Raw genomic sequence first — 23,757 nt, forward strand, 5'->3', positions numbered from 1 at the left:
TTGTTTCATTTTCGTAGTGTTTCAAAAAGTCATGTAAAATAACATGACCGCGGACCGCGGTCGCATAGCCACTGTTAGCAGCGAGACGCCATGTTTCTACCGGAGCCTGTAAGGACAAACGCGAGAGAACAAATCAAGCGTCTCTTTACTTGTAGCTGAAGTCCCGCCTCCTCTCTCTCCGCTTCGTCTGCTACGGCCGCGGTAGCTCCGCCCTCTCCCTCGCCTCACGAACCTCATCTGCTGACACGGAGAAAGACGACGAGGACGACATTTGACCAGCTGCAGATACCGTAGCGCTCAGGGAAGGGAGGGGGTGAGCAGAGCAGCAGGTCTTTGTTGTAAATTTCAGCCTCTCCTCTAGATGGCACTATAAACTACTTATTTCCCCTTTAATAGAGTAAATGATCGCGTCTTTAACTTTAACTTTAACTTTAACATCATACTCCACCAGTTTTGTTTTGCACTTGTAGCTCTGCAGATGTGTTAGTTTAGAAAGGTATCATCATTGTGTACCCGGAGACACCTCATCACAGCCTTTCCTCACATCTATAATTTCCTCCTCACCTCGCCTCCTGTAATTACAGACCAGGCCAGTATCTGAGCTTCAGAGAAAACAACCAAGTGGGAAAAGAAATCTGTGAGCTCGACCTGTAGATGTGTTAGAGCTGGTAGTTAAAGAGACTGTCATTTCCTCCTCGCTGCCTCCTGTCTGGGGACGGGTGTCACATAGACACACTGCTCTTTTCTCTGTGAGCATCTGCTGTGTAGCAGCATGTGCAAATACACAAACAAACACACTCACTCACTCACTCACCTACACGCATTAAACAGAATACACAGGCAAAAACAAATCAGTAACCAAGCCCATTGGGAAGCTGAAGTCAAACCGTTTCACTGCAGGATGCAACTCATAATGACTGTTTCTTTCATTAGGGATGGATAGATGTGTTGTACAGGGAGAAAAACAACAGAAAACTAAATTACTTGAAAAAGAAAAAAAAGATATATAGTTTGAGTCAAACAATGTATAAAGCCTTCAATTATTTAAGCTGAAATTAAATTTGTTTACTTCATAACTAAAGAATAAAAAACCCCATTGCACCCGAGACAGAATACAAACTAACTGAACTACAGTTTTTTTTTTTTCTATTCTTATTACAGATCTGCCTGCAGCACACACACATTTGTACATTTTTATCTTGGAATATAAAGCGATTAATATTGAATATTGAATGTTAATACTAATAAAATAACAATAATCATGAACCCCCTCATTGTGGCACTTCAAAATAAATGCAAAATGTATGAGTGTGCTGTAGGATAGGCAGCAGAGTGTGTGCGTGCGTGCGTGCGTGCGTGCGTGCGTGCGTGCGTGCGTGCGTGCGTGCGTGCGTGCGTGCGTGCGTGCGTGCGTGTTACTTATTGCCCGAGTGACCCTGTAACATCTGTGAGCTTTGCCAGCAGGTGGCACACACGTGTCACAGGCTGAACACCTGCTGTACAAATGACTGACTTTCACATTCATGACACAGAGTGAGGTGCGTTTACCTGTTGTGGGTCTGTGTGTAGTGATTGTGTATAAATAAATGACTGGAGACCTGTGTGTGGTTCCTTGCAAAGCTCCCTTGACTCCCAGCAGCCGCAGAAGATAGATGCGATGTGGATTTTATTAACATGAAATCTTATCGCGGACTGAGATTCACGTTTCATAAACTGACTCTGGCTTTTGTCCTCAGCTGCCGGACGAGCAACAGGAAGAGCCTGATTGTGACGTCCAGTACCTCCCCCACTCTGCCAAGACCACACTCGCCTCTGCATGGACACACAGGTAACACTCATATTGTGCATTTTAATAGTCAATATTATAACAGGATTTTCAGGAACAAAGTCATTTTGTAAGTGTCCTCTGGCCCCAGCATCTGTTTTTATTTCCAGGTCACTGCAAGAAAACAGTGTGCAGTGCACACTGTGTAAACAGATACAAATCAGTTGCTATTCATTTTTTTTATAATTATTATATAATTATTTTTTGAAATAAGTTAAAACCAAGAAAAAAAAAGTAAAAATGTCACACACAGAAACTGTCAAATGTATGTAAAATGTAAAAAAAAACAAAGGTATAACTCGGTTGCTTAATTAATTGAGTGCATACAAAGTCAAATGTTTATCTAAGTGTAAGCGGTGTTGATAGACGTGTCTTATGTGTGAATCTGAAATCTGTGTGGACAAATAGAGCAACAGCTGATTTCACCACAGGAAAAAACAAGGCAAACACAGATCGCAGACTTCACCCCATTCACGCAACAAGCCTCTGTTGGTCATATTGGCAACTGCAAATGCAAATGCGGAAGCACAAACAAACAGACAGACAGACAGACAGGCACACAGAGCCACTAAAAACAATGCATCACTCCCACTCCGTGAGGTGAAGTAAAACTCAGTATCCTGCCTTGATTTGAAGCACTGCTGATTTGTTCTTTGTCAACTGAGGTGTTTGTGTGTAGTAGCAACAGAGGGTCATTTGTGTGAGTACTAGGGCTGTAACGATATGCGTATCGAAATCGAAATCGTGACACTCAGAGCCACGAACCTGTCTCGTGGCGTGAGAAAACAGAATCGCGAAACGCCCTTTCTAACTCCCCGTTATTTTTCCAGTCAGCCACATGATATGAGCTGTTAGTGCGACCAAACTTGTTTTTATTAGGGCTGTCAAATTATCGCGTTAATCGTGATGAATTAATTACAGTCATCATTAACGCGTTGTGTTTTTTAATCGCGTTAATCTCTTCTTCACTGATGTCCCCGCTACCGGGGGCAGCGTCAGACGCAGCGACAAAAACGTCATAAAACCATGTCTAACTTTAACAAACACAGATGTGCTGCATACCCACAGAAAGGTCAGAAACTCAGCTAAAAGCTCATATAAACCATCATTATGTTCACCAGACACAGTTAAAACACCGATGGATCAAACAGCAGGAGCGGAAAAAAACCTGTTCCAGCGCACACATTGAAAAGCGGATTTCTCAGCCTCTGTAGCAGATATAGGAGCACAATTCAAAAAGTATTTGAGAGCTTACACCTGTGGCTTTCCTTTACTTTCCTTTTATTAAGATACAAAAATTTAAAAGTAAAGTTTATAACTATTTTCCATTAAAGACAGTAAGAAATTAAAGTAATATCAACTTGTGTCAGTGCCTTGATTTAGTCCTGATGGACTGTGAAGAACAAAAAAAAAGGGAAAGCCTAATTTCCTGATTTACAAAAAGAATTTTGTTGATGGATTTTTCAGAGGATTATGCTTCAGCAACGGTGCAGCAGTATGTGCGTAACCGCGGCCATGTGTGCGCACGGCTGTGCCAGTTAAGACCTGCCTTTCAAAAGACCTGCAAAATTAAACACTGCAATCATTTTCGGGTTTGATAAATCACTTTGCGCGTGCTAAAATAACATATTTACATTTTCTCCTCCCATCACACGCAAAAATTGCGTGTAAACGCCCCACATTGCATATGCATTAAGACAAGACCGCTACATGGATTGCAAGAGCTATTTTACCCAGACGCAATCCTCGCTGCGCCCTGTTAGTCGATCAGCATCAACACAAATTTGCATGTGCAATCCAGTTTGCGCACGTTTTTGCATGCGCAAAGCTTTAGTAAATCAGGCCCTAAGAGCCTTCTTTTTGAAGACCACGCTCTTTCAGCTCCACGCTGTCAATACGTGTTTTCTTCAGCACATACAGAGGAGAGGAGAGAGAGGGACAGCGGTGGAAAATGATGAACAACAGAGATTTGAATTTGATGGTGACTGCAGGGCAGTGAAGATGAGGCCAGACATATTGGATTAGAAAGATGGAATAAAAGTTGATTTGGACACTAACTGGGTGGGAGGAGAGAGAGAGAGATGACATGATGGATATGAAAGATGGACAATAAGAGAGAGACCTCCTCATTAACATTGAGTGTTTGTTCTCAGCTAAAAGACAGACACACAATCTCATGTCATGTGCAGTGAATAATAAATGTCTCAAAACTGTAAAGCCCAATTTATACTCCTGCGTAAAGTGCTCTGCGTAGGCTACGTAGAGACTCTGCGTCGACGCAGAGACTGTCGAAGAGCCTCTGCGTAGTCTCCGTCTGCACGAAATATTTTTTAAGTGTCCGTCACTCCGTCAAGGGACTACGGAGACGGCAAGAGCTGCGATTGGTCCTCAGGACAGGCTGAGCTCAGCTGCTCTGTGCCGGCTCTCAGTGCGCTCCGGGCGTCCTGACAGAGGCGGAGCTGATCCCCGCCGATAACGCCGCTGCCGAACTATAAATACGTCATATCTTAACACACACAGCGCATGTTTAGGCTCTAAATGGCCAATTTCTCGCCTCAAATTATCTTAAAACTGCGTTCCGTGACACAGAAAAGTGAGAAACGGCCACTTTTTCAACAACAACAGTCTTTCTCTCTCTTTCTTTCTCGGACGCCATTGCTCACTGTAGCCAGAAGCACAACAACCTTGCGCAGCGACCCCTACTGATCGGGCGGGAAATTGCAGCGAGTGTCCGTCACCACGACGCAGAAGTATAAATGCTCGAGGCGTCTCCGTGGTGACGCAGACGGATAACGCATTACGCAGTCGGAGAAGTATAATGTGGCCTTCAGTTATCACACACACAACAACAGTTTCTGATAAAGTTATAGTAGACCAGACCATTGGAATCACAGAACCCAACTCTGGATTGTCTTTCATCTCAGAGCGAGCTTTTGTTTAAATGGTCAGTTGTTCATCTGATTTACAACGTAATAGTTTTCTCTCGCACAGTTCTCCTTTGTCTGTTCATGCCAGTAAACTGAACACTTCCTTTTGTACGTTGTTAGATTTTCCACGATGAAGCCATAGTTCAAGTTTGAGGAAGTGTGATTAGTTGTCTGAGGTACTGACACACAGTCGGAGCTGACTGACCCCCCTGCACCAAGAACCAGCTTGAGCAGGGGTGTCAAACTCAAATACAGAGTGGGCCAAAATTTAAAACTGAACAAAGCCGCGGGCCAAGGTTGAACAAATTAACCTTTTAATAGGGACCCAAACAAGTTTTGCATTGAATATTGAACAAGCAAGGCTTATATAACTTTATAGTGACATGCAAAATCGAGTTTCAAGTAATAATAATAATAATTAAAAAATATCAATGGCATATCAAATAAAATTTAAATAAAAATTGAATGCACCTTAAATACAGGATAAGCGGTAGATAATGGATGGATAAAAATTGAATGCCTCTTTTCTATTTGCAGCCTTCTGAGGTAAATATCAAAATAAACTTTTTCCACAGGCTAATAATACATTTGAAAATAAAATAACAATAATGAATGAATCAAACATTCAAGCCTTGAAGTAGCAAGAGAAAGTGCATGAATAAAACGTTAATTATTGCTCAGTTTGCTACACTGATTTGCTTTAACACTAAATATGGAACAAGCAACGCTTATATAACTTAATAGTGCAAAATCAACTTTCAAAAAACAAACGAAAAAACATCAATGGCATATTAAATAAAATTTAAATAAAAAATGTAATGCCTCTTTTCTATTTGCAGCCTTCTGAGGTAAATATCAACATTAACTTTTTCCACAAGCTAATAAATTTGAAAATAAAATAACAATGAATACAAAACAACAGCAGAGCATTATGGGATTTGTAGTATTAGCGGTGAATGCGGTGTTACAGCGGCGGTGCCGCTGTATAATACCGGCGGGCCAGCTCTAATGTTAATTTGATATTGCCTCAAGGGCCAAATGAAATTACATGGCGGGCCAAATTTGGCCCGCGGGCCAGAGTTTGACACCCATGAGCTTGAGGCTCGGAGGCTGGCTGAAAAATGGGCTGCCAGCAGAACCACAACCAATGGCTCACCTCTGATAATAATAACACAAGAACAATAAAATATCTTTGCTACGTTATCTCACCATTAGAAAGCCTGTTCCCGATGCAAACCACTCACTCTCCTGCACCATAAGGGGGCTGAGTCACTGCATAGTCCAGACTCTTTCTTTCACTCTCTTACTTTTTCCCCTCTTTTCTTTCGTCTCCGTCTGCCGCCGTGGCCGCCGCGTTGCCGTGGAAACACTGCCACCAGCCTTGCACTCAGCTTTCCGCTCCCGTCTGAGGAAACAAAGACCTCTAATTAAACATCATTAATCATTTTCATTTTCTCTCATGTCGCTTCAGAACGAAACAATAACCATCAGCTGTTAGTTGACATCTGAAGTGTTTTGAGTTTCAGTGTATGCCGAGTCGAACGGAAACAGAAGCCTTGATCTCTGAGGCAAAAGCTGTGATATCTCACTGGTTGGGAGGCGTTTTAATCACGCGCCATTGGGGATCATTAAACCCGTCCTTTCGTTCCTAGAGACCATCTTTATAACATACATGATTGGTTTTTCTGTGCTTACTCGTTATTCTCTCAGTCTCTCACTCTGGCCCCTTATCATGTTTTTCATCACGGTTTCAATCCTCCAGACATTAAGTGCTAATCAAATGAAGGTTTTTTAAAGTCTAATATCCTGAGGGGCTGATGAGGACCAATCGTGCCCAAAAATTACTTTCATGTATAATTTCCTTGTTTTTCGGCTCATAATCTGAGCTATATACTAAATTATAGTCACCACCGCTGTCTCCCTCTCTCATTCTTCAGGGTGTTGCAGTGTATCTACTTACTATCTCATCCCACTCTTGTCACTATCTGCGTCTTCTCTTCCTCTCTCTGTCCACCCTGAACTTCCCTCACGGCTGTTATTCGGTAAAGGTCAGCCAAGGTTGATGAATAATTTCAAGCAAACCACCGCTCCGCTCATCTTTGGAATTGTAGTGAAGGAAACAAACGGGAAGAAACGATCAAGAATTTCATTGGTTCAAGTGTCTTGTCGCGCAGAGTTGTTTTCCCTTTTTCGTTTTTTCCTTCTTTTCTGCTTTTCTCCCCAATTATAGCCATATTTTGTTATCCCACTCACACACCCTCCTCCTCCCTGGAGGAGGTAGGGAGACTAAAGCGGCACAAAGCAGATATCACATTTGCATGTATCTTATGTCTGCAGTCATATTTCTGCTAAAGTAGGTCAGTGTCATTCCAGTTTGCTGCATGAAATCTCCTTTAAAAAAAAAAAAAAAAAAAAAAGTGACAGCAAAGCAGCGTATTTACTTGACGTGATGAGACCGTGAGACAGCCTCCCTGGTACAATTTACATTTCACTCACGTTCAATTCTTTCTGAAAATACAAAGTCGGTTTTTGACATGGTAAACACATTTTTAATACTGTGTTTTAAAGAACAATTATTTGTCTATATATATATATATATTTATACAGTGGTATGCACAAGTTTGCGCACCCCTGTAAGTTTATAAATTATTGGTTGTTTGGATGAGAAATTTCAGTTAAATATGTCGTATAGGAGACATATTTATATTTGAGAGGTGAAATAAAGTTTATATGATTTACAGAAAGTGTGCACGAATTATTTAAACAAAATTAGGCATGTGCATAAGTATAGGTAGGCACCACAAAAGAAAACATTAGTGCATCCTCCTTTTTGCAGAAATAACAGCCTCTAAACGCTTCCTATAGCTTCCAATTAGAGTCTGGATTCTGGATGAAGGTATTTTGGACCATTCTTCTTTACAAAACATCTCCAGTTCAGTCAGGTTTGATGGTTTCCGAGCATGGACAGTCCGCTTTAAATCACACCACAAATGTTCAATAATATTCAGGTCTGGGGACTGAGATGGCCATTCCAGAGCGTTGTATTTGTTCCTCTGCATGAATGCCTTAGTAGATTTTGAGCAGTGTTTAGGGTCGTTGTCTTGTTGAAAGATTCAGCCCCGGCACAACTTCACCTTTGTCACTGATTCCTGGACATTGTTCTCCAGAATCTGCTGATATTGAGTGGAATCCATGTGACCCTCAACTTTAACAAGATTCCCAGTCCCTGAACATAAAACAAAAAAACCATAAAAAGAACATAAAAATGTAATCAGCTTACATAAATGTGTAATATCAAGACAATTGAAATGGTCTGGCGTGGTGGGGCCACGGTTTGGCACATTCCCTGGATGGACCGGCATCCATTGTTTCATCCATGGTTTCGTCTGTGACTGACTCTGACTCCGGGTCAAAGTCATGCAGCGGGGAGTCGTGACAAAACTATTTTTAATATAATATGATAATGAGTAGCAGTGCATCCACCGTTCCAGAGGGGGGAGCTGCGCTTCTGAGAGCGCGTGTGCTGAATATGTCACTTCCGGGTATTGGCCAATCACAAGACACTCTGTCTTCTGGGTGTGAGAGTTCAGTCTGAAATATTGTGGCTGAGGAACAGCATTAGTAAACAGAGATTTCTATCGGCTCGTTTACAGCAACTAGGAGGTTTTTGACCATAAAACAAGTGAATGTATGTAAGTAGACCTCCATAACTAACATATATGTGCAACAGGACCACTCTATTTGAGCTTTAAGTCTACTACTTCTACTACTACTTAAGTACTGTACTCAAATAAATGTACTCAGTTACTGGCCAGCTCTGTGTGTATATATACATAATATGTATACATAATATGTATAAATACACATAAAACACACACACATATTATATGTGTGTGTGTTTTATGTCTGATATGTATCAAATGCAGTGATTTATTTTGTGTGAGACTGAGTGAAGAAACATTTACACCGCACTCTGTAACCCTGGATTTCCACTGGGCGCGTTACAGCCGCTGCACGTCAGCGGCGCGGTCGAATTTCCACTGGAAACCGCAGCGATATCGATAGGTAGCAGTTCTACTTTTGCCATTGCTGCTGCTGAATCACGTAAATTACAACAGAGCAGTTTGTACCAGACAGGAAGTGCGACACAGACTCAAAGTAAAACATTTCCCGCCCCCCTTTCGAAATAAAACACAATACGCAGGTCATATAGCCTGTCACAACTTCACATCAACATTACGTCGTGACCGCTGCTGCCAGGTCAACAGTCAATTAATCAGAGCGTCTCGGAGAGTCATGATGTACGACGAGAGACTGATTGTTGAAGTGGAGAAACATGAAATCATTTATGACACCAGATCAACAGTTCTTCCAGGTCGGAGAATGAAAAGAAGCTGTGTTGTTGTTGTTGTTTCCTTTATACACACAGTCTATCGCGGGATCTCGCAAACTCGCGTCCGTTCGAGATTATCGCCACGATCTTCCGTGAATACCGCTGGCTCCCAAGGCACCGCGGCGCCGCTGCCGTAACGCACCCGGTGGGGATTGACGCCGAGCAGAGGACGAAGCAGAACCGCTGTAACGCGTCCAGTGGAAATCTGGGGGTTAGCCAGATGTCTCCTCTCTGCTCTGACTGTAGAGACTCACTGCCTGAGCCCTTGATCAAGCATTTGTGTTTTTTCTTCCTCGTCTTGTTCGCGTGGTATGTTATAGCGCGTCGTTGTGTGAAGGTGTAAAAACCTTGCGGCCGTGAACGCATTAATTAAAGGGACAATATGTAGTATTTATGGGTTTATATTACCCAAAATCTACTTTTTTATACATATTATGTGCTCCTGCATTGTCTAGTCGCTGTATAATATTCTCTGTTTCATTTTCGTAGTGTTTCAAAAAGTCATGTAAAATAACATGGTCGCGGGCCGTGGTTGCATAGCCACTGTTAGCAGCGAGACGCCATGTTTCTACCGGAGCCTTTAAGGACAAACGCGAGAGAACAAATCAAGCGTCTCTTTACTTGTAGCAGAAGTCCCGCCTCCTCTCTCTCCGCGAGGACGACATTTGACCAGCTGCCGATACCGTAGCGCTCAGGGAAGGGAGGGGGTGAGCAGAGGAGTAGGTCTTTGTTGTAAATTTCAGCCTCTCCTCTAGATGTCACTATAAACTACTTACTTCCCCTTTAAAAACCAGGAAGCGTTGTTGTAAATTAGACTGTGGCAGCAGGTACAACAAGCTCCCGCTGTGGGGTGGACGTACGTGTACATTTACGGCTCATTTCATTTTGGCCTGATGGATCCTTAGGCTTAGGTTGGTTCTTACACAGTTTTTTCGCAAATGCATGTTCTCGTCGTCGGTTCGTTTGCGTGGGTCATTAACCTTAGATCTGTCCGATTGGAAATCTCATCCTCCACCCCCTCTCGAGATCTCCTGGCGGTATTTACATTCAGGGCTTTCCGTAGCTTTATTGGGTTCTTCCTCACAAAAGACACAGATTGGGCTGCTAACCCAAACTGTCCCGGGTGTCGTCTTTCCGGGGCTGTCAACCGTCTCTCCAGTGGTCACCAAACTGTTCTTGTTTGTCACCCAGTCTATTCCTAGGAGTCACTGGCCGTGCCAGAATCAGGTTGTCACGACGTATCGTGATATGATATGTTATGACAGCAGCTTTCCCGGGTCAGCTTGCAGCTGTCAATCAGAAGTCAAATTACTTTTAATCAGGATTAATCTTTTATAGGTAAAAGAAGAAAGGGAATTGAGCGCAAAGCAGCAGAAATTGGAGGATCTAGACCACCAGAGATTAAGTAGTCGGACGTGAACACATCGATTGTACATTTTCCTCAGCAGCGTCTGGACAGAGCAGCAAATCACACATTAACATCTGAATGTCTGATGAAATCTCTGCCTCTCGTCTGTGACAGTAGAAAAGGTCTGGACAGACTGGAAAGAACAGGCACGTCATTCGTCAAACACGCTTGTTAGTGTCTGTCGCACTGCTGTGAAGGGTCTTGTGTGTGTGTGTGTGTGTGTGGTACATGTTCACTCCCTCAGCCTTTCCTCTGGTGAATTGTTACTATTGTTATTATTGCTCCTTTAATATTTGTTTCCACAAAGCCATGAACACATGGACGTGTCAGTATGTTCATGAAATAATGTGAGATTTGTTTAAATTACAGCTCATTTTTGTCTGCAGGGCTTTTGCCAGGTATTTTTTTTCTGCCTCAGACCTGATTTTAAAAGTCATTGTTCGTGCTAATGTTCTATTTTTGCTTTCTCCAGACAGTTATCTGTCGTATGCAAAAATTAATTTCTTGTAAATACAATATCATATAACAATATAGAGCCAAGCACAAGGAGTAGAATTATAACAAAAGCTGAGGTGATACACTCATCATCAGTCATAACTTTCAGATATTAATCAAGACATAGCATGAGCAATTAATAATGTAAGACAAGGGCAAACAACTGTGCACAATGATGAGACATGATGACGTGTTTAAAGCTGCAACTAACTATTATTTTCTTTATTAATCCATTGTTGTTTTGTCGATCAAATGTCAGGAAATGTAGTAACATATTGATCAGTGTTGCCCAAAACTTCAAAACGATCAAATCCTCAAATTACTGGTTTTGTCTACAAACTAAAATTAATTTCTTCGTGAAAAAGATTTGTATAATAATTGTTTTTACTGTATTTAAAAATGGATTCAAAACCTCCAAATATCTTTTTTAAATGGCTTGTTTAATTCCATTCAAAAGTAATACCCTCACATAACTGCAGTATACGTACAGGATACACGTTTAGCTTCAATTAATGTATGTTATTTTTCCTGGAATTGCTTGTGTTTAGATTGCCTTTTTCCAGATATAAAAGCTTCCTAATCTTGCAAACGGAGTTTAGAAGACAAATTATATTATTATTTGACGACCCGTGTGGCCGGTAACATTTCAAAAGTCAAGCCATGTATATTTAATACCAGACGTACAGTCCAAACAGAAACGGCACACGACGTAAACAATCTTCTTTTTTTGCCATCAAAAAGTTCCCTATAAAGACGGCATTGTTTCAGGAAATAGTAAATGTGTCAGGACTCTAAAGTTGTGCTGTAACGTTACACCAAAAAACAGAGAAGACGTTTTAAATAGGGATGCACCGATTGCCATTTTTGGGGCCGATTCCGATTTCCAATTTTTCAAGAAGTTTGACCTGCCGATACTGGTTTTTGCCGATTCCGATTTCAATTTTTTAAACCACTTTTGAGCAAACAGAAATATATGTATTTTTGCATCTTTTCTCTTTAATAGAACATTTAAACATAGAAATACAATCAGTTCACATCCAATATCCAACTAAAAATACAAAACGAATCACTATAAAATAGAAGTATATATATAAATACAAAAACAATTGTCATGATCAGTTTGAACATGCTACCATCGAACATAATAACTTAAAGTGTGACTTTTTGAACAGATTACCACTATAAAATAGAACTAAATAATGCTGTGGAATATTCACACACATCTGTGCATTTTTTCTTTATTATTGAGCTCATTTGGACACATTGAGGATATCATGGGTTTATTTAGCACTTATTCATAATATTTATTACATTATAATATACATTTATTACTTATCATATAAAAAATAGTTAATTCTCCATTTCTTTATTAATGCATTGAATGGAAAGTTTGAACATATTGTAGCTTTTTCATGAAATTTAATAAACATAGTGTATGCTTTTTCATGACATTTGGACACTTTGAAGATATGGCAGGTGTTGTTAGCATTTTAATATTCATAATATTTAACAAGGTATAATAGGTTAACTAGTTTTATTAAAAACTAGAGAGAAATTCAGGAGTTCAGGTATTCTGTGTTCAATATGGAGTTTATATGGATACTTTGAACATGTATAAAGTGAAGTCAGCATTATATCATAATATTTAACAGTTATTTTTTTGAATTTATTAATAATTAATTAAAACCGTTAGTGGCAGGTGCGAGTGCGTATACTTTGGGTATATTGGAAAGTTGAGGATTGGACAAGTTCGCGGATATACCACTTGCTGTCGCCCCCCGACAGCGTAGGCTACTTCACAAATGCATTCTGACTTCATACATACAGTCATTATTCTCGAAGCCTGTTGCACCTTAAAGTGAAGTGTAACCTAAAATCCTGTATTAGCCATGTATAAGCTATAGTCAGTGAAGTCTTTTAGCTCCATCCTGTGTTTATACTGTGAAAGCTCTCACTGAAATAGCGTTGCTCGGTGACATGTTTGTTCTCTTTAAATCAAGATAGAATCCATGTTTCCATCGTCACACATCGCTGTACAGTCGGGAGCCAGAACTCCACATAAAGTCAGTCTGAGAGCTGTCCTGTGTCAGTGGCACATCATATTTGAGTGTATCATATAAACAGATGCAGACGTTTATAAATGTGAAGACAGCATTTTCTGTTTGAATTGATTTACCAGTTTTTTGTTGTTGTTGTTTTCCTCTTCTCTTGTGTCTCTCAGGTACCAGCCCACTGGACAGTCCTCGTAACTTCTCCCCCAACACAGCTGCACATTTCTCCTTTGTTCCTGCACGCAGGTGAGGCACACACACACACACACACACACACACACACACAGGGGTGTGTAGGTACATGATGACACAAATTAAAGCGGAACTAGACCGGAAGTTCCTATTATGGCTGTTTTTTTTGGTGTGTATCTGCGTCATTACCTTGTTTATGAAGCCCTGACGGTTCAAAACAAACAGTTCAGCCATTGCTGAGAACGTTGTGTTTTATTGTAATCTCGGGGCTCAACGAGATCACTGAAAATCCCGTAATAGTTACGTAAACAGCGGTTCTCCTGAACAACCGATCGTCCTGCTCCGGGCACTAGTCCGGGCACATCCGGTTGCGTACATTGAACCGCAGAAGAAGAATAACGTCCGTTGTGGAGGTGTTTCACGAGCAACAGTGTCTTCTGACTCTGGGTCTGACTCCGGTTTAAAGTCATAAAAGGGACTGCGGCGGGGAGTCGTGACGAAGCTATTTTTAAACACTGTTAAAACAATGTTTTGATAATGAGGAGCAGTGCATCCGCCGTTCCAGAGGGGGGCGCTGCGCTTCTGAGAACGGATGTGCTGGATAGTACTGGCCAATCACAAGACTCTGTCTTCTGGGGGTGAAAGTTCACTCTGAAACATCGCGGCTGAAAAACACTGTCAGAAAAGAGGATTTCTATCGGCTAGTTTACAGCAACTAGGAGGTTTTTGACCATAAAAACAAGTTAATATATGTAAGTAGACCTCCATAACTAACATATATGTGCAACAGGACCACTCTATGTGACCTTTAAGCAGTAGAAGATGGATCATGATTATGCTCATTATTTTTAAATGAATTAATATATAATGCTTAAAAAGTTTTTATTGTTCTTTTGTGCCTAAGTGATTTTCAATGGATGCCTTGAGATTCTGAAAGCACCTCTGCGGTTGTCGAAAAAAAGCAACTGACATCAGGAATCAGGAACTATGAATAAATATAATGTATATAGTAATATCATTGCAATTCCAAGTGTGTGTAGGAATAGATCAGTCAGTCAGTGAGTGTGTACCACTCTACCTTACTGAAGGCAACTTTAATGTCTTTTACACCATGAAAAAAAAGGATAGGTAAGGTAGGTTAAGAGTTTATTTTGCCCGTCACACAGTGGTCTATGTCCCTAAAATCCTATGAAATGCTTCAGGGATTCGAGTGTCTTTAAATACATGCTGCCGATGACTGAGAGAGTGAGCGGATGAGGAGGCAGATGATCGCACTGAGCCTGTCACTCAAACCAGGATTAATAAAGCTCTTATCTCTGTGTTCTGAGCACATATTCACTGAGACAGGAGGAGGCAGAAAGAGTGTGTGTTACTTCTGTTTCTGTGTGTGTGTGCGTGCGTGTGTCCAGAATCGACAGAGATTGATTATACTCAGTTAAAACTGTATTTTTTACCCATATATGTTGCTGTAATAAATAAAAACAACAACAACAAAAAAACTCTGAAAATGGCCATCAAGTACTCGGAAAATGGTCACATTTTATTTTGAAAATATCTTCAGAAGTTGATCCAGAATTAAAGAACAATTATGATAACCATGACTGTGTCATAATGCTAAATAATCATTGTTTTAAACTCTTAAAATGGCTCTCAAACACACACACACACAAAATAATATTTCCTTGCATTTTATTTTGAAAATACTGTCAGAAATTAATCCAGAATATGCATAGATTGATTATTGTAATCTAAACAGTACATTTTTCCCCTAATTGTTCAAAAAAATATTTGCTTTTAATTATTTAAAAATAGCCCTTTAACAATAAAAATCACATTTACTTACAGTTTATTCAAAAACATGTCATTTTTGGTCGTTTCTTTTTAAATGTGTTAAAGTAAAGTAAGCTTCTGGGAAAATTCTTCATCAGTTTCACACTAAACTGATTTTTTTTTTTTTTTTCAATAAAATCCAAAAACACACCTTTTAACGACACACTAAGGATATTTCCATGACATCATCATCATCAAACTGTGTGTGACAGCTGTGCAGCAGCCAACTAGAGCATTAATGATTATTTGTGATGGGATTCCCTCACTGTCAGCAGCTGGAGCTTTAGTGACACCATGTGGTAGGGTTTGGTATGACACTATATCAGAAATGATTTAATATGCAGAAGTAAAGCAGATGCCTGCTGTTGTGGGTTGATGATGTTGTCCATCAGATAAATCTACTGCAAACATCATCATCAGATGTGGCCTGTATAGACTTTTTTTTTTCTTGTTTCACTGATGTTAATTATTTTCTACAAATGCTGGGGGTTTGTAATTTTCTTCATTATTGAGCCATTTTTAGATGATAATTTTGTCTTAAACAATCGACTTAGCCAAATGTTACAAAAGTGCTACGTGATACGTATTTGAATATAATAGACGAGACCAGACTGTGTCCAATATCGGCAGAATATTGAAGTTGATTTATCTCTCGCCGTGACGCAGCCTTTTCTGACTGAAAAATAAAGGCTGTGCCGCTTTGTAAATTGTTCCCTCTCAAAAGCTCATATAAAAATCTGCGATGTGATCACAGGGACACAGGGCTTGTTGATCCACTGCTGCCTCCATCAGAGTTTTTTTCTATCATTTGTTCAGATTGGCCACAATGACACGACCTGACCAAATGAGGCAACAGTAGAGCAGCAGCTCCTGTGTCCCCACAAGCTATGGATTACATTGCTTTTGAAATGTCAGTTTGTCTTAAACCAAGATAAAGCACTGATTAGGGAAGCACCGATTGCCATTTTTGGGGCCGATTCCGATTTCCAATTTTTCAAGAAGTTTGACCTGCCGATACCGATTTTAGCCGATTCCGATTTCAATTTTTTAAACCACTTTTCAGCATACAGAAATATATATATTTTTGCATCTTTTCTCTTTAATAGAACATTTTAACATAGAAATACAATCAGTTAACATCCGATATCCAACTAAAAATACAATACAATAGAATACAATAGAAGTATATATAAAAATACAAAAACAATTGTCATGATACATTTGAACATGCTACCATGGAACATAATAACTGTGACTTTTTGAACAGATTACCACTATAAAATAGAACTAAATAATGCTGTGGAATATTCACACACATCTTAAAAGTGCAGTGTTATGGAACCATGTTGTTCATCCAATATCCAACTAAAAATACAAAAACGAATCACTACCTGTATGTGTAGTTTATTTAAGTTTAAACATATTTCACAACATAGAAACCTACACACAAATAAGTAAATGACCTCTCTCTCTCTCTCTCTCTCTCTCTCTCCCGCCCCGTGCCATTAATGCCTCGCGCTCTCTGCGCACACAGGTTTAAATGACAAACAAACAAATGCTGATCAAAAGTTTTGTGCAAGTGATTTAAGGTCCTGACTCTTGTCTTAAATATGACAGGCTTCGTTCAGTGATTGAAACAAATATATAAACATGAATGAAACGCTTACATGCAGAGCGCGTAGCGCCGCGGATGTTGTGTAATCAAATACACCGGTATGGCCGTATATTAAAAATTCATATCATAACGGAAAAAAAACAGTATTCGGTGTGAACCAGTATACCGCCCAGCCCCACACTCTACTACATGTGCATGTAGCCGCGTGCACGTGTGTTGCTGATGCTGCGCGATGCGGGTGCATTTTGATCGGCTTATTAAAATCGGAATATTCTGACTGATCGGCCGGTCACCGATTTCGGGCCGATCACGTGAAAATCGGCCGATTCCGATCACTGGCCGATTAATCGGTGCATCCCTAGCACTGATTGACTTGTGAGATTTTAGTAGGTTAGCCTTTTGTGAAGTGGTTTAAATCAGTTTTTCCTCGTGTCACCAACGTTCACTGTCCTCTTGCAGGGTCACAGCACAGTCTAGCTTTAACTCTAACTCATACAACTGAACAATCACTTTAAAGGGGAAGTAAGTAGTTTATAGTGACATCTAGAGGAGAGGCTGAAATTTACAACAAAGACCTGCTGCTCTGCTCACCCCCTCCCTTCCTTGAGCGCTACGGTATCCGCAGTGGAGAGAGTGGAGGCGGGACTTCCGCTACAAGTAAAGCGACGCTTGATTTGTTCTCTCGCGTTTGTCCTTACAGGCTCCGGTAGAAACATGGCGTCTCGCTGCTAACAGTTGCTATGCGACCGCGGCCCGCGACCATGTTACTTTAAATGACTTTTTGAAACACTACGAAAATGAAACAAAGAATATTATACAGCGACTAGACAATGCAGGAGCACATAATATGTATAAAAAAGTGGATTTTGGGTAATATAAACCCATAAATACTACATATTGTCCCTTTAAAAGAAAGGGGAGAAACCATCTGTGTCTTTGTATTTGTGTATTGTGTGGCCTCAAGTCTGGTCTCTCCCCCACAGTCATGGACACAGGGCTGACAGGTAACCTGTTTTGACCTCCTTTTTTTTTTTAAGCCACCACCTTCCTGCTCTCTGTCACGCATGGCTGAGCACACACTCTGAATGACATCACCGATGGTCCCTGCAAGCTCTGTAGTCATGAGACACTGTGGAACCAAGAGTGTTAAGGCTGTTGCTGCTGGTGTTTTACTATGTGAATCTATTCTCAGAACCAGTATTAGGTGAATCTGTGACTGTCAGTCTCAGGCCTGAGCCATTGATGTCCCTGCATCACCACCAATGCAATGTTTATTTCTGACTCATGAACCTTCACTAATGTGGATCATTCACCCACTGAAAAGAGTTTCCAACAAACTTACTCCGCTTGTACTTGTACCAACTGAGCTGTTTTTTAAAATTAAACTTGTTTTTAAATTAAACATTTACAACATATACAAATTATTTTCATCATCGATCAATCTGTCAGTTATTTTCTCAATCAATCGATGTGTTGTTTGGTCCAAAATACTGAAAAATGTTGATCAGTGTTTCCCAAACCTCAAAATAATGATCATTTTTTAATGTTTTTTTTTTTTATTTCTTTCGTTAAAAAAACCCCAAAAAGAATAGACAGAAAATATTCACAATTAAGAAGCGATAACTGATTAATCAGTTATTCAAATAGTTGGCTATTATTTTAGTGATCAGTTAATAATATTTTATAAGAATGGGAATGTCTCACAAGATTCAATTTGATTATTCTCAAACAATTAATGATACGATTTCAGATATTTTACCTTTATCTCTTATAAATATAAATGGAGCAACATATTCCAGGGAAAGAAAGGAAAAGCAACACCTCTTTATTTTTGTATAGCAGGAGAGAGAGATGTTTCTCTGTGTGTCCTCCACCTGATTTTGAGTAAATCCTACATTTGAACAGTGTTTAACCCTTTGCTTCAGACCGCAGTGTTTGGTGAGCCACAATACGAGAGTAAAGGCAGAGATAATAATATTATCATATAAAGGCCCACAGCAGTAATATTATTACTGCTGTGGGCCTTTATATGGGATTTCTTGATTTGTTTCTTGGGATGTCCTATGTTTTAAAAGATAAAACGGGGAAATAAAAAAAATATTTATTATGTTATTATCTTGCTTTACTCATGCTTTACTTCACCTCATTCAATTTGCATCATGGCTTTGGCTGTACCTTCGACTTTGATATCCCTGTGTTTTCGGCTCTGTGCGATGTTGCTGTTGCTGCCGCTGTGATGTTTGCCTGTTTCTTTTTAATGAACCCTGTCTGCTGTCTTTTTTTTAAGGACGGATGGGAGACGCTGGTCTCTGGCTTCACTGCCTTCTTCCGGCTATGGCACCAACACCCCCAGCTCCACTGTTTCGGTGAATATCTCCCTCATTTTCTTCAAGTTTGTTTGTGCAGTTTTTAGATTTTCCAGTTTGAAACCTAAAGATTAGCTCTTTCTGCTCCCTCTGAATTCACTGCAGAGGAACAAGCCCTCTGATAGAAACTCTTCACTCTGATGCCCTCAAGTGTACTTCTGCTCCCCGTTGTGTTCCTCCCACTTCCCTTCATATCAGCAGCCCCTCTGGTCTAATTCTCTTCCTTCTCCTTTTTTTTCCCATTGCTGTTCCTTCATATTTTATCGTAATCCCTCGCTGTGCAGTCTGTCTGTATAGAATATGGCCCCGCCGTGCCTCAAAGTTAGCTCATCCACATATCCAGACTGCTCTCTTACTGAACTAACAGAGACGCAGACCTCAGATCATCCACTCAGAACTAGTCATTTGGCTGATAAACTGCATCCATACAGTTTGTGTACGTTGTCCACACAATGAATCGTCTGTGCTTTCGATACGTCCCACTATTTGAAGTGTGTTTATATGAGTTACAGATACATGTACAGTATGTTAATATGTTTGCTGCTTTAATCTCACTGTTACCCTGGATTTCCACTGGACGCGGAACGGCCTCGGAACGGCAGCGGCGCGGTCGCCGTTGCAAATCGCTTCCATTCTAATCAATGAGAGCATTCCCACGGCGCGTCTCAGCAGCGGCCAAGAAGCGGCTCGCCGCGCCGCAGCGCTATCGATAGGAATCAGTTCTATTTTTTCCGTTGCCGCTCCTGAACCTCGTAAATTTCAACGAAGCAGATCGCACAAGACAGGAAGTCCGACACAGAATCAAAGTAAAACATTTCCGCCCCCCTTTCAAAATAAAACACAATACGCAGGTCATATAGCACAATATATATCACAACTTCACATCGACATTACGTCGTGACCGCTGCTGCCAGGTAAACAGTCAATTAATCAGAGCGTCTCTGAGAGTCATAATGTACGACAAGAGATTGATTGTTGAAGTGGAGAAACATTAAATAATTTATGACACCAGATCAACAGTTCTTCCACGTCGGAGAATGAAAAGAAGCTGTGTTGTTGTTTCCTTTATGCACACAGTCTATCGCTGGATCTCGCGAACTCGCGTCCGTTCGAGATTATCGCGCGATCTTCCGTGAATACCGCTGGCTCCCAAGGCTCCGCGCCGCTGCCGTAACGCGCCCGGTGGGGATTGCCGCCGGGCAGAGGACTAAGCAGAACCGCGCCGCTGCCGTTCCGCGGCCGTTCCGCGTCCAGTGGAAATCCGGGGTTAGACAGCCTTTTCTGGACCGGAAACTGAAGTTTGTGTCGCTCTGCACCAGAGTCCGTAGAGAAAATGAGCAATTTTACACCATAGCTCAAAGGACTTGATCCACTGTTGCCTCAGTCACTGAAGTCCAGTGTTATTTTATGACTTTGGTGTTTGAAATTATTTATTTGGATTTTCCTGAGTGATAAAAACTTACCAAAAGAGGCACCGGGGTGTACAGCAGCTCATGCTTCCATCTTGCAGATCTGATTTTCTCTATGGACTTTGGTGCAGGAGAGTAAGTGCTTTACAAACACATGTTTACAGTCAGAAAAGGCTGTCTAACCCCGGATTTCTAACATTTTCTAAGATATCAGGTGATATTAGGTGAGCCTAAAGCCCAATTTATACTCCTGCGTAAAGTGCTCTGCGTAGGCTACGCAGAGTCCTCTGCGTCGACCCAGAACCTGTCGAAGAGCCTCTGAGTCGTCTCCGGGTGCACAGAATATTTTTTAAGTGTCCGTCACTCCGTCAAGGGACAACGGAGACGGCAAGAGCTGCGATTGGTCCTCAGGACAGGCCGAGCGAAGCTGCTCTGTGCCGGCTTACAGTGAGCACCGAGCGTCCACAGAGGGCGGAGCTGAACACCGCCGACTTCGTCGCTGCCGAACTATAAATACGTCATATCTTAACACACACAGCACACGTTTAGACTCTAAATGGCCAATTTCTCGCCTCAAATTATCTTAAAACTGCGTTCCGGGACACAGAAAAGTGAGAAACGGCCACTGTTTCGACAACAACAGTCTTTCTCCCTCGGACGCCATTGCTCACTGTAGCCAAAAGCACAACAACCTTGCGCAGCGACCCCTACTGATCGGGCGGGAAATTGCAGCGCCTATCCGTCACCACGACGCAGAAGTATAAAGGCTCGAGTGGTTTACGTGGTGACGCAGACGGATAACGCATTACGCAGTCGGAGAAGTATAATGTGGCCTTTAGGTGAGATCAGTGTTTCTCAATCTGGTTCTTAGTGCAGTCAGCACCCGATACACATCGCTATCACTTTAACTGCAGCCTAACACGTCAACCCTAGTATCAGATCTAACCTCTTTTGCCATATAAACAAACCTGGCCATCAAAATAGTTCCAGTCCTTATTCCTAGCTTAAAGCACCCAGTAGCTCCAGTGCTGGTTGTAATCTGTGCTCCCTCTGTGCTTCTCCTCTCACAGTCCTCCTGTTCATCTCAGGAGAAGCTGCACCAGCTGCCCTTCCAGCCCACGCCGGATGAGCTGCACTTCCTCACCAAACACTTCAGCTCTGAGAGCATCACGGACGAGGAGGGACGGCGCTCCCCCGCCATGAGGCCGCGCTCCCGCAGCCTCAGGTACAAGCTCTGACTCCTTTTATAAGTTCAGATAATGTGTCTTTGTAAAATCCCAGAGAGACTTTTTTCTTAATCTCTTGACCGACTGCAGTGAATCCACACCTGTCCACTGATAGATCTGTGTGTCTATCACCGGCTCGCATGTCCTCTGTCTTTTTCCTCTTCCTGATTATCCATCTTTGTTTTTCCTGAAATGAGCTACTACTTGGTTCTACTGTTTTCACATGGGTAGAACCAAGTCGTTTTTTTTTTTAGTTTTAGTGTCTTTCTATGAGCTGACATATTGTTTCCAGTCAAATCAATCCGTCAGTGTTTCCCCCAGAATTCCCAGTCTTTTGACCAAAGTTCTTCCTTGTGGTCCTATACTGGCAGCCATGTTGTCGGTGAGAGTGAACGACCGTGTCAGGCTGGTTCAGTCGCTGATAAAACCTAGAGACATGAAGAAGTGGACAGGGGCATTCTATGAATGTGTGTGTGTGTGTTCAACAGAGATGGAGAAGGAGAGTGTTTTTTTTTTTTTGTTCAGCGCTGGTGTTAATGAGCCTGATGGCAGTGGATGGTTCCTTTCCACAGCGTGGGTGCAGCAGTCTTCTACTGAAGGAACTGCTCATTGCAGCCACAGTGTCGTGTGCGTGTGTGTGTGTGCGTGTGTGTGCGCGTGTGTGTGCGTGTGTGTGCGTGCGTGTGTGTGTGTGCGTGCGTGTGCGTGTGTGTGTGTGTGTTTTTGTACTTGCAGCATACTGAGGACCAGTGAGGGTTTTTAACCAACAAAGTGAGGTCATTTTTACGGAGTGAGGACATTTTGGCCGGTCCTCACTTTGTTTTCATTCAAATCACTTCCTTCCTCAATTTGTTAAAAAAAAAAAAAAAATTCAAATTTTGGACGACATAGTATTGTACGACGTTTTTTCAAATTTTGGACCAAAAATTTTTTGTCAAAGATTTTCTCAAATTTTGGACGACATGGTATAGTATGACGTTTTTGTCAAATTTTGGACGACATCTTTTTTGTCCGATTTTTTCAAATTTTGGACCAAAAATTGGGGTCAAATTTTCATTCAAATTTTGGACGACATAGTATAGTATGACGTCTTGTCAAATTGTGGGCCAAATTTTGGACCAAAATTTTTCTGTCAAAGATTTTTTTCAAATTTTGGATGACAGTATAGTATGACATTTTTGTCAAAATTTGGACCAAAAAAAAAATTATAATAAAAAAAAATTATAAAAAAAGTTTTCCAGCCCTTTTTGCTCTGCGGCTCCACCTGCAGACATTTTATTGTACTGCAACCAGTAGTTCTTTGTAGATGTCATTCATGAAGTAGATATTTGTAATTGTGGTGATTTATAAAGTGGAAATGCTGGTCCTCAGTATGCAGCAAGTACAAGAATGTGTGTGTGTGTGTGTGTGGGGGGGGGGGGCTTAGGTTTGTCCATGATGGATTTTAGCTTTGCCAAAATCCTCCTCTCACCAACTTCCTGTGTAAGGTCCAGAGAACAGAGCTGGCTCTCCTCACCAGCTTATCTAGTCTGCTCCTGTCCCTCTAAAGAGGACGTGCATGAACATGTGCTGATTTCAAATGATGTGCGGGACAAAGACGATCAGACCCAGAAGGAGGGGGGATGAACAAGGGAAGACACGTATCTGTGTGAACAAATGAAAATCAGGTGCTGCATACTATGATATGCTAATTTTATGACTCTTCTGTGAGGGATGACGGTCACACTTTTTTGTCTTTTAACAGCCTCTTTTTTTTCATCTGTCATTTTTATCCCTCTCTCATTTTTGTTCTGCCCTTTGTCACGTTTTCCTTTCCAGTCTGCTTGTTGTGTTCTCGATTCCCTGCCTTCACCCTGTCCACCATTCTGTCTACCACACGTGTGCAAACCCCTTCCATCCATCATATACATGTTGTAAAGACAATGATGGATAGTTGTTACAGACACCTCATTGACTTCAATGAGGTGTGCGTGCGCATGCGTCTGCATCTGTGTGCGTGCGTGTGCGCGAGTGTGTGCGT

The 23,757-nt window shown here is 41.3% G+C and overlaps 1 protein-coding gene across 2 annotated transcripts in view; it reads left to right on the forward strand.

Annotated features, from left to right (window-relative positions):
• Positions 1–23,757, forward strand: part of mast2 (microtubule associated serine/threonine kinase 2) — a 264,070-nt gene that overhangs the window by 18,391 nt on the left and 221,922 nt on the right. For both annotated transcript variants that reach the window (XM_083887689.1, XM_083887688.1), the window contains 5 exons: positions 1,737–1,828; positions 13,270–13,345; positions 17,720–17,740; positions 19,024–19,102; positions 21,582–21,736. In XM_083887689.1, coding sequence (XP_083743815.1) covers positions 1,737–1,828; positions 13,270–13,345; positions 17,720–17,740; positions 19,024–19,102; positions 21,582–21,736 — 423 coding nt within the window. The remainder of the gene's footprint in view (positions 1–1,736; positions 1,829–13,269; positions 13,346–17,719; positions 17,741–19,023; positions 19,103–21,581; positions 21,737–23,757) is intronic.

Source organism: Microchirus variegatus (assembly GCF_963457635.1).
Source record: "Microchirus variegatus genome assembly, chromosome: 4".
NCBI lineage: Eukaryota > Metazoa > Chordata > Actinopteri > Pleuronectiformes > Soleidae > Microchirus > Microchirus variegatus.